This window comes from Glycine max, chromosome 7, assembly GCF_000004515.6.
Source record: "Glycine max cultivar Williams 82 chromosome 7, Glycine_max_v4.0, whole genome shotgun sequence".
Taxonomy (NCBI): domain Eukaryota; kingdom Viridiplantae; phylum Streptophyta; class Magnoliopsida; order Fabales; family Fabaceae; genus Glycine; species Glycine max.
The window spans coordinates 39030953-39043558 of record NC_038243.2 but is presented as its reverse complement, the minus strand read 5'-3'; the positions used below and the strand labels follow the sequence as shown (position 1 = coordinate 39043558).

The 12606-nt window shown below is 33.4% G+C and overlaps 1 protein-coding gene across 3 annotated transcripts; it reads left to right on the top strand.

Annotated features, from left to right (window-relative positions):
• The first annotated feature begins 5892 nt into the window (after positions 1-5892).
• LOC100810631 (filament-like plant protein 7) lies at positions 5893-11056 on the top strand. 3 transcript variants are annotated; one of them, XM_006583830.4, is made up of 6 exons: positions 5893-6093; positions 6990-7099; positions 7274-7421; positions 7776-10029; positions 10144-10204; positions 10400-11056. In XM_006583830.4, exons 2-6 carry the CDS (start codon positions 7001-7003, stop codon positions 10880-10882), a joined length of 3045 nt encoding a protein of 1014 aa, XP_006583893.1. In that variant the 5' UTR covers positions 5893-6093; positions 6990-7000; the 3' UTR covers positions 10883-11056. The 3 variants fall into 3 exon arrangements, with proteins under 3 accessions (XP_006583893.1, XP_003528519.1, XP_040873307.1); XM_003528471.5 differs by lacking the exon at positions 5893-6093 and adding an exon at positions 6151-6324; XM_041017373.1 differs by lacking the exon at positions 5893-6093 and having other exon boundaries at positions 6356-7099.
• Positions 11057-12606: the final 1550 nt, after the last annotated feature.

Genomic DNA, 12606 nt, shown 5'->3' with positions numbered 1-12606 from the left:
GTGTGAATTAAATCCTAAACTTTGATGATTGATAGAATAAGATTTATTTTGAATTATATTTAAAGGATTTCTTGATTCAGACTAAAGAAGACTAGAGTACCTTCTATTTTTAATAGACCATGAATTACATCAAAATTATTATTAATAAATTTATAAGATATGATTTCATTTTTTTCATTAGGTCCGGTAGAGATCAAAGATTTTGAGCGACCAATACGCCATAACAACTTAAAAAGATAATTTACTTAGTAGTTGTCTTATTAAGCTAATTAGATTATCACCGTGTTCTTGTGTAGAAAGTTTGAAAGTACATGGATGGGTCAAACAATTCTCGACATCTTAGGAGGGCATTTAATTTGTTTCATAGACTAAATTATGCTCCTAGAAATGAGATTCATGAGAATACTATTACTAAATATGTTATTTCAATCAACATGTTTGGTAACAACTTAGCATTTCTTGTGATATTTTAAAATTTATTTTGATTAAAAAATAAAATAGAATAAAATGAAAGTGGAAAGTTATTTTAGAAAATAACTTCTATTTCCGTGAAAATAAAGAGAGAAAAAATCACATGTAATATATATTCCTGAAAATATTTTTTTTATATAATTTTTACCATACATGGGAATAATATATACTAGTATCCCTCATTATGCACATCACGACTAATGTCGTTTCCCTCCAAGGAATGGAAGCAAAACCGAGCTGTTGGTTCTTTCCATATCTCTTTGTTCTTTCTATGGAGCGTCTGGGTGCATTAATCAATAAGGAAGTTCTCTCACCCGTTAAAGTTTCGAAAGAGGGCCCTTGCTTCTCTCACCTCTTTTTTTGCAAATGACGTCCTCTTGTTTGCTAAGTCCAAACCCTAGCATGCCCATATAGTTTTAGAGAGGTTCTGCCTTATATGTCAGAACTTAAAGTTAGCCTCTCTAGGTTATGTGCGTATGCTTCTAAGGGAGTGGCCAGAATGAGGAAGGATAAATTGGTGAGCACTACGGAATTCCTTTCACAGATCGATTGGGGAAGTATTTGGGTAAGAATACCAGTGTGGAGATTCATCAAGAAAGTTATTCCTTTCTTAGAAGATAAATTCTGGTTAAAGCTGGGGATGGGCATAGCAGTTTTTGGTTTTCCCCTTGGGTGGATAAGGAACCTTTATGTGGAAAAGTGTTATATGTGTACATAGCAGACACTCAACTTATGGCCTCTGATGTCTGGATAGATGGCAGTTAAATCCCAGATAATATTAAGCTTGAGATAAGAGAAATTGTTCCTTCCCTTTCTGAATCTATTCCTAATGTTTGGATGTGGACTGACAATGTAACTGGCAAGTATTTTGTCAAAAACGCTTATGACTCGTTGATAGTGCCCTTTATTGAAGCTCCTATCCATGGAAACTGGAATTGGAATTGGAAAACAAATCTTCCAGCTAATATCCAATTCTTCACTTGGCAACTTTGTCATAATTAAATCTCTACCAATGAGGGGGGGTTTTGAATCATCGTGGTATTAATGTTGTTCCTAGGTGCCCGGTTTGCCACCTTGAAGATGAATCTATTTGGCATTGTCTCTTACTTTGCCCTCGAGTGCCCAGGCTTTGGAGTAATTAAGTTGGGGTTGGTCATGTCTTAACCTCCTGCAGCTTCTGAGAATTGAAGCATTTGGTTATATGATGTTGCGGCAGAGAGAGGATACATGGTCTTGATTATTTTTTGGGTGGTTTGGTGCTCGAGAAACCGAACTGTCTTTGAGGAAGTCATTGACTTAGAGTGGACTCTCCTTACGAAAATTTTCTCCCAAGAAGAGTATCATCCAAGCTTATGCATCCCCCAACAAGCCCAATTCAGTCTCTACCATTCTGACCGAGTGAATTGGGCTTCAAGGTAGTTCTTTACAGAACCTAGGGCAAGCTGGGTTTGGAGGCCTTGTTGGTAACATTGAGGGACAATTCTTGAAAGGATTCTATGGTAATATTGGTTGGTCTGACAACCTGCATACAGAGATTTACGCATTAAGACAAGGGTTGGAAATATGTTTGGATCTGGGTATAAGGGAGTTAACGTGCGAAACAGACTCTCTTCACACCCTTCAGTTGGTGAATAATGTCATTGACCCCCACCCACAACAGGTATATGCTTCTCTGAGTTAGTTACTATTAAGAGCTTCGTGGAGAAGGATTGGAGTTGCAATATTATCCATGTTTTGTGAGAAGGAAACTCGTGTGTTGATTTCCTTGCCAAGATTGATCATATCCTTCATCGAAGGATGCTCTTGTTATTTTGGATGTTGATGTGGCAGGTTTGAGGAGCTTGTTGCTGGTTGATGCATTGGGGACCTCGTTCCCTCGTCTGTAGTTGTTTTGTTGTTTTCTGCTTTTTTTGTTTTTCTCCTTGTAACAAAAAAAAAAAACATGGGAATGATATATTCCCAACTCCTATTCCTGGGAATAAATTTGTATGACTTGAAACAAACACCGCTAGGAGTACGTTGATGTTTTCAGGTTAGGCAGAGATGTCCTCAGTGAACGGGAAAGGCACGACGAGCAAATTTGCAGCCAAATTGTGATTCCTACAATCAAATCATAATTTGATTTACACCAGACCTACACATGTACACTAGGATATTTTTTTACGATCAGGACTGCACACAACCAGAAAAATGGTTATACCTTCCTTTAACGAAGTGAGAATAAATTGTGTATGATGAGAGAAAGAAAAGTTTGATAACTAATAAAAATAGAAAGAAAAGATGTCTAACAAAGTAGCAAAGATTTGAGTGAAATTGTGTGATGGGTGTGATATTCATAACGGATAATTTTGGCATAAACGAATGTAATCCGAGTAGAAGGTTTATGATCACACGTGAAAAAAGAGGGAATGAAAGCTACTTATAATAGAATGTAGTTTTTCTTTTACCGATGTAATATATTGTGGTTATTTTTAGTTATTGATGGTAATGAATTATATTGCATTTTCTTTTAATGCACCAAATGTATTATATGTTACAATTAAATTATTTTTTTACTGCGTTGGATTGGATTATATATCAAGAAAGAAATGAGAATTGTTATTAAAAAAAATGAGAATTGTAGTTGCATTTTTTTTAATAAATTTTCTCTGTCGGTTGTAGTCACGATTAATCTAGAAAGTTCACTTTCTCAATCAGTTATATATCCAACTCTTGTATATGAAAAGTGTGTCAAATTTTATATCAACTAATTTTATATCCTCAAACAAAATCGATCTAAAATGTTAAAAACAACTGATCTAAAAAATCATTTTTGTTCTATTGTGTCCATATTAGCCAATCTTATACCTAGTCTAATACACCATACAGCTACGTTGGTGAACTACCTTTTAATCTCATTCTCATCTACATTTCTGAATGTCTTGCGCAGCTATAAGAATGCACCAGCATCTGAACAAGCAATCTAGACCATCAAACCATGCAGCCCCACCTGTGGTAAACCAACTCATCGTTTGGGGATTAACACCCAGTTCCTATATACCATAATTTCCTTTTATGAGGAAAATGATAGACAAAAACCCTTTGTGATAAAGTATGCATTTCATGATTTTCAAAGTCAAAAGTATCATTGCTTATGGTCTTCACTTTTATTAAAGCTGATATATTGGAAGGTAATGTGGGGCAATCTGCCAAAGTAACTTAACGTTAGAAAAAAAAATCAACGCTATAAAATATTTAAGTATGACTTAATAACCAGTAAAACAATAATTGAAAGCGTTTAATTAATTATTCTACCATAAGTTTATAGATTTACAACTGAGAAACAAGAAATGGCTGGTTCCATTATCAACTCAAATAACGTCTAATTGGGTACAATAGTTTGTTCTGCCCCTTTTTCTTATTTTTTGTTTTACTTATTGTTGAAGCGAGTGAATGTGCTCCGTTGGCCATGGGCCTCATTCATAAACTAAAGGAAAAGAAAAAAAGCTTTCATAAAAATCATCAATATTATTCTCTTAGATCTTTCATGATTAAAGGTTTGATTTTGATATTCTTGTTTCGATTTAATTTTAGAAAGTATTCTCATGCAAGTCGTAGACATGGTATTCTGAAGCATGTGTCAGCTGTGGATATTTTAACATGTGCAGGTAAGTTTAATTTCTGACAAAAAGGGATTTTCTTTTTGTTCAAACAATAAGAAAGGAAACCCTTGAGTATGGGAAGATGGAATGTTGGAGAGAAAAAGGGATTTTTTTAATTAAAAAGCTATAGTAGTATTTATAAAATGAACAAAAAAATTATAACATTTTTATGATAATCTATTATTTTATTTTATTTATTTTTAAAAAAATTAAAAACTAATTTAAAAATAGAAATATATATACTCGTTTTCTTTGCTATTCTCCTTCCCCAACTTAACTAATTTTGACACTCAGCATCCTGTAGCAAGTAGCAACCAACAGAAGACAAGCACACCAGACATCATCATTTATAGAGGGTATAATATGATGCTATGATAAATTCACATTTCTTCTGACCCCGCATATCATGGAGGCTGTTTCCATAGTATTCTCCATTTTGACACTCTTGATTTGACTCTTTGAAACTTCACTTATTGCACAAGAGTTCCTTGTATAAATTTAAAGAACTATGAGAGCACAATCTTTAATACATTTTTTCAACCCATTCTATAATAATAATACATATATAATTTTATTGAGTTTTATAATAATTATCTTAAAAATTATATTAAAAATAATTTTAATTAATTAATAGTATGAAACCTTTTACAATGACAATTTATGCCTATTAAACTCTTTCCTTTATATTAACTATGCAGATATTTTGTAACCCAAACTTAGTTTCACTAAAAAAAAACATTATATATATATACTCATGCTTTAATATTATTTTTATTTTAATAATTTTTATTTTAAAAAATTATTATTGTAAACATTACAGTTTCACATTAGTAGTATATATGATTCAGTAAATATTAATAGATAGTCTTGCTAATATAAAAATAGATATATCATTATATCATCATACTTGTAATTAGGATCATACTTTATAATTAGTATCATACTTCATATGTTGTTAGTGTAGGCTTAATTTAAGATATATACTAACAGTTTAATTTCTTTTAGACATGAAATATATTGATGTTGACAATCCTAGAGCCTAGCATTTGTTTACTATTATTAGCATATGATATTTTGTGCGTGGTGTGTTTGATTCATTGTCAATGTAATTTTTTTAATTATCATCTAAAACATAAACCTGTCTAGGAAACAAAAAGTTACACTGTACAAAATATATTTCCAATTGTTGTCGAGTACACGGACAAATATAAATAAATTGGTTATTTGTGGTATGGTACAAGAATATCTTGGACATGTGGTATCTAGGTATATTAGTTTCATTATTTCATCCGAACCTCGACAACATTTAACAGATAGCTACAACATTCAATGTGTTGCGGGACTGCTCTCTTTTTAGTCTTTTCTCCTTACCTATACTCATGCCATGTCTTTTATGACCCTCCTCTACCGCTTGTGGTCAATTTTATGACTTCTCCTTTTCGTTACTGTTACTTCACTTTCACTCCATCATACATTCATGAGTGATATTGTGATTCTAACACAGAACACGTGGATTAACTAAGGCGGAGTTAATTATTTCAATTTAATTAGAAATTTTGAGATTGAAACTTTAATATGTAACTTTGTTATATATTTTGAATCCTACCTAATTGGAGCAAAATTGTTTTCGGTAAAAAAAATATATATGTAATCTATATAAAAAAAAATATGTGAATGTGAATGTGGGGCTTCTTTTTATTTTTTCATTTTTAACCTTTTGGTAACATCATGTCATACGTGAAACTTTTTAATAAGATAATGCCAATAATATATACACCTTCAGACAAGGATTCGTAGCTGTCGGTGGAGAGGGTGAGCATCCTCTGACATACCCGTTGGGTGTTTTTCTGATAACTTATTATCTGCCTATTATTTTACTTTCACCTTCAAGCTCCATTGGTGGCTAGTTGAAGTTTTAAGGCCAGTAGTAACCTTACAAACAATGCATTTTTAAGTCTTGCTTGTGCTACATTTCTGTCAGGTATGAGCTGTTGTAGCAATTTTCAATCGCAACTCCTCTCATTTGTGTACTTGTCTTTCTACCTTTTTCTTTACTTCCACTTCATTTCTTGTCACTATCTTGATATATTTTTTGGTGGTTCTCGATGGTTCATTTGAGTATCTGATAGTGAAGGATGCAGGGGATTGAGAAAGATAGAGTCTTAATGCAGCGTTTTTCTGTGTTAGACAGTTCGTCAGCTACATGAATCATGTGATACTTCTTAAGCATAAGGCATATTTTAATTTTTTTTTTTTTCATATGGGTGATTATAAGCTATAGAAGGTATGAAATCTAAAATGCTGTGTTTCACTTGAAATGCAACATACTAATCAATGTAGCAAACTATAGTTAATTCAATTATTCATGTATATAACGTTGTCTCTGGAATTTGAGAATTAAAGGATGAAAATGAGTATGCATTTATAGCCAACTATAGTTAATTCAATTATTCATGCTCCCCCTTGCGTAGAGTTTTAGGATTTTTCTGTTTCCATGTTTATGTTGCGGTATTTACATTCTCATGATTCTTTGTCCATGTTTGATAGTTCAGCATTGTTAGCTAAGTTTGAATTTTAACCAAAAAGCTAGTTTCCATAAAGGATGAGCAGGCAAAATGCTTCAGTAAAACTATTGATTAATAGATAGTGGGGTGTCTTATCTTCAAATTATAAATGGGTGGAATGGACCCTAAAATGCGTCATTATGTTACCGAACCCATACTTCATGAATATTTTAGTTTAGTCTTTTGTTTTTTTATGTTGCACTGAAATTCTTTAGGACCAAATAGAGAAATAATGTAAGGAAAAGAAATTCTCTTTATAGTTATCGTGCAATAGCAGGAAGTTTTCTAAATTTCTCTCTTGGTTCTTGAATAGTACCTGAAATCATGAACCACAAGCCATGGCTTTGGAGGAAAAAATCTATGGAGAAAAGAATCCTTGCAGTTGACAAAGTTGCCTGTCCTTCTAAATCCATTGAAGAAGAGGTACTCAAAAACTTTAACTTACTCATTTTTATGTTGCTGTTTGTTTCCTCATTTGGTTATCTACTCTTGTTTTGCCAAAGTGTTAATATATAAAAATCTAGCAAATACTAGAACTGAATTCTTAGAAGAAATGCTCGATTTGATTATAATATTGACCGTACTATATTTTTTCAGGCACACAAACTTCCAACAAATAAAGAAACTGGATTGGAAAGATCATCAAAAAGTCTAAATGAGAAGTTGGCAACAGTCCTCCTTGATTCCCATTCTGGAGATGACTCTTTAGAAAAAGATGCCCAAAAGTCCCAACAGGAAATTAGAGGTATCTTACTGTCACATTTCCCTTCAACTTTTCCACTATTATGATTCTTCTTTGATGATTCCTTTCTGAAAAATGCTAGTAACAACTCTCTAACATGTGCTTTTTAAACACACTCCTTATTATTTGCATATATTCATTGGAAATCACAAATTTTTGTGGGTCTCACATTTTTTTTTTATAAGTTTCACTCATGATTTTGTAGTTCTTAATAAATTTTAATCAATAATAGAGTGTGCTAGAAGGAGTGCAATAGAGAGTGTGTTGCTAGCACTCCTATTTTCTCTTTCAATACATGTTTTCTGCTCAAACATACAATTTGGTTCTGATCTTACTAAATTTCTGATAAAAATTTAGGCAATGGCAAGACAAAACAGGAAGTAGAATCTGTTGAAGACTTACATGAAAAAGCATCTGCTGAGACTGTTACTCCTGCAGATGCAACATTGGAGGAACCTTTGCAGCCACCAAGTGGGGTTCAAGACGAACAAGAGCAAAAGTTGAGTGGTGCCATTGCAAAGATATCAATAGAGCATGAAAAGATTCAGAAAGAATTGGAAGAGAAGTTGAGGGAAACAAGTAAAATGCTAGATGACTTAACTGCTGAGAATACTCATCTTGCTAGTGCATTGCTAACCAAAGAGAAATCAATTGGGGAACTGGTTAAATGTAAACAAGAAGCAGATGCTGAGTTTAGTACATTGATGGCTAGACTAGACACCACAGAAAAGGAAAATTCTTTACTAAGATATGAGTTTCATGTGCTGGAGAAGGAACTTGAGATCCGGAAGGAGGAAATGGACTATAGCCGTCAGTATGCTGATGTCTCACATAAACAGTACCTTGAATGTTCTCAGAAAGCCTCAAAGTTAGAGGCCGAGTGTCAGAGACTGCATCTTTTGCTACAAAAAAGCTCACCTGGTTCTGCTGGTTCCGAGAATATGAAGAATGAAGTTGGAATGGTGAGAAGAAGAAAGTCAAATCCTTCCAGAGAATTGATCTACAAAAAAAATGATGTTGGAAAACCTACTAATGTGTCTGAGAAAAGTTTCAGCTTAATGATCAAACGCTTGCAAGATCTGGACGAGGAGAACAAGGCTCTCAAAAGAATTTTAACCACGAAAAACTCTGAACTAGAATCTTCAAGACTTAAGTATGCTGAAACAGCTTCCAGATTATCACAGGCTGAGATTCTGCTTAGAAAGATATCCGAAAATCAGAAGTCTATGGAGCTAGCTAGGTGTTATCCCATGTCAAATGAACTTCCTCTGATATCAAATTATGACATTTATAGTGACGATGAGGCTATCTCTTCTGGATCCTGGGCTAATGCTCTTATGTCAGAACTTGAGCATTTAAGAACTTCAGAGGCTAAAATTCATAAAAGCTGTAGAGACACTGAAGTTTCAGACATGAGTTTCATGGATGACTTTGTCGAGATGGAAAAACGAGCTATAGTTTCTATTGATACACCTAAAAGAGGATACATCTCTGATGTAAGTGGTAGGGAGCTAGTGCCAGTTGAACAAGATCATCTTGGCATTAGTGAGAGGAAACAGGAGATCCAATTCAAACATACAACAACAGAAAATTCATTTGACTGGCTTCAGATTGTTTTGAATGCAATCTTGGAGGAGAAACGCATATCAAGACGAAGTCTTCCCGAACTCTTTGATGACATAAAAATTGCTTTGGATTGCGTAGACCACCCAACTGCTTGTAAATCTGATACAGAAGCAGAAAGCAAGCAACACTTCAATTCAAATTTGAGAAAGTCAGTCCACAGAATTATCAACCTCATTGAAGGAATTGCTCCAAAGTCATTTATGTGCAACAATTGTCCAGATTGCTTGGAGGAGAATAAGCATTCAGACATATCCCAATCACCAACACCCAAAGACTATTTTGTTCATGTTTTACAATGGAAGGTTTCAGACTTAAATCCTCTCCTGCACCAACTTGTTCACACCTGCAAAGATTTGTTAACAGGGAGAGCTGATTTTGAAAATTTTATCAAGGAATTGGCATTTGCTTTGGACTGGAGCATTAATAACTGTGCGACCTCCACAAATGCTGCCATTGCAAGGGATAAGATCAAGAAGCATTTTAGCAGTCATTTGTCAAAAAATGAAAACAAAGTAGATATTGAAGATAAACAGTCTTCTCGCTCACCTTCATTTGCATATCCTGATGATCAGTGTGAGCTCTTCAACACAAAGAATGATCAGGGTGATCTCCTTGAAGAAATTAGAAAAGTAAAATATGATTTGAGGAGCACAAAAACTGCGAAGAAAGACTTGGAAGAAAAGCTGCTGTCAGTAACTGATGAGAGTCAGAACTTGACAAAACAATGTCAAGAAGCACAAAATAACATCAGAGGTTTAGAATCAGAAATAGAGACACTGAAAGAATCCAAAGCAACACTGGAAGATCAGATTGAGAAACAGAAGATCATAAATGAAGATCTTGATACACAGCTTACAATAGCTCAGGCCAAATTAAATGACATCTTTCAAAAGTTTTCGTCCTTAGAAGTTGAATTAGAGGATAAAAAGAACTCCTGTGAGGATTTAGAAGCAACATGTCTAGAACTTCAACTCCAGCTGGAAAGGTAATGATTTTTTTTTTCTTTCCCTTTTATGGTTTCTACTTTCTATTCTTACTGCAATTTTCTTTTGCCATGCGTAATGAATCTGATTTCGAGAACATGAAAAAATCTTTACAGCATTGCAAAGAACGAATCTCCAACATATGGCAAATACGATGTAGAAAAGATATATCAAACTGTAAGTAGTTCACATCCTATTTAATTCGAGATATATGATTATAACACTTGATAACTTAAACTATTATCGTTGACTTTGGTAAGTCTTTCTGTATATATTTTTTGCATTACCATTAATCAATTGTACTTAAATTTTCTTTTGAAGTTAACATTTAAATGAATCTTAATTAAACAAAAATATATATATAATGTTCAGGGCTGGGAGATCACAACAGCTTCATCGAAGTTGGCAGAGTGCCAAGAAACCATCCTAAACCTTGGGAAACAACTCAAGGCACTTGCTTCATCTAGTGAAGTAGCACTCTTTGACAAATTTGTCTCTACAACTAATACTATGGCCAATCCAACCCAGAAGAAGAACTTGATCAAACGATCCTCTCTACGCAATCAAATGCAAGCCGAGGATGAAGCTAAAGGAGGGATGCATAAGTCTGTCCAAACTGAAGAAACTAAAAGTGATAAAGATGTGCAGAGACCACCCCTTCTTCAATCTGAAACCGAAAAATCTCTCCAAAGTCCCAAAAGTCTCAATTCAGAGCAACATGATAGAAGCAAAACCGCGGGCTCTTTGGCAATTGTACCAGGTAAAAAGCAAGTAGGCTTTGGTTTTCTGAGGAAGCTGCTGTCAAGACGAAAGAAAGGAAGGGGTAAGGGAACTAAGTTATTAGCCAAAGCATGAATAAGAATGATCTTGCAGAGAATGTTAAACATGCTTCTGGTGTAACATGTTTTTATCTTTTATTGGTTGGCAATGGTTTCTTTTATTGGAGATGGTTGAAGTTCGGAGTTAAGACAGTGAGATTAGAGGTTTGGTGTTGTAAATATAGCTGGTGTAAATAAGTTCATTGCTTCATTGGCATTTGAGATTAAGCTGTGCTGATTTATGAATGGTTTGTTTGCATTTGTTTTAATCATCTGTTTTAAAAAAAAACACTGAAATAATTATTATAACTTTTTAAAAATAGCTTATAAATAATTTCTGCGGAGTTTATAAAAAAAAAAGTCTGAGGAAAAAAACCCACAATCAAACAAGTCTGAGTGTCTGACTAGTTTATATATGTCAAACGACCAAATCATTAATATGATGAGGAAATGAAAAAGCCTTTAACATGTCAAAAGTAGTAACTTATCGATTCTCGTTCTTGTGACTTTACTCATTCCGAAAGTAGTTCACCAAAAACAAATAATGAATTAAAATTTATTAAAAAATAAGTCTTAACCCTCCAATTCATGACAAATTCAACCGAAAAATAAGTATCCAAGGTATCCATGTCTAATTTGATGACTACGATACTAAAATTTCGAAAGATGAAAACAAAAGAGAAGTTGTATTTCAGAAGAAAAACAAACTCGAGTTTATTTTAATCTAAAAATGTCTACCTTTAGCACATATCATGATGCATTTTGCTTGTTCCTTTCAAAGTGGGATTTTGCAGTTCTAATATTATTTGTGCGCTGTTTCGTGGAATTGACTATTGAGAATGCTCTTCCATCCTACTCTATTCCTTTGGAAGAAGAAGAAAATAAAAGAGGGCCATGAGGCCAGAGTATAAGTTGCGAAAGTTATTTTACAAGACCATTAGCTCTTATGCGACTATTTATAACCTCAAGCACATTTATTTACTCTTGCATTTTTTGTACGGTTTTAAATACATAAAAATGTATAAATTATATTATGAATTAAAATTTTGCAATATTAAATCTGCAAAAAAAAAAAAAAAAACTTACTATACCACACTTTATTTTAAAGTAAAGTGTAAAATTTAAATTACACATTTTTATTATTGGATTGAATAAGTTGTCTGCAATCAGAAATTTCATATATGAGCATAAACATAATATAATATTATAGTAGAAACGTCTGATTGATAAAATGTTAAAAGTTATTAAGATACCTCTACTATAGTACCCCCCATTCATTTGTACCACTAATGGGATTAGCATATCGATAAACGTATCTCCATCCTTCAACTTTTACAGGACAAGGGTCACAGAAACACCTATCACAACCCAATCCAAACTAAACTTCAATTTGAGCAAAATAAGCACTTCTAAATTCAACATACTAAAACATGAATCAAAACAACATCCAATCCAACAGTTATAAAAAAGCACCAAAATTATAAAACTACCAAAACCACCACCAACAAAATAAAATAAAAATAGAATATTTGAATTATCAGAAATTTCATGTGTGAGCATCAACATAATAACCAATTGATTGATAAAAAATGTGAAATGCTGTTAAGCTACCTCTATTCAAGTACCATGTTTCATTAAACTTGAGCCAAGACCAATAAACCATCCCTGTGTGATTAATGGGATTGGCATCATCTAACTAAGTAATTTGATAAATATATCTCCATCCTTTAACTTTTACAAGACAAGGATCACAGAAACACC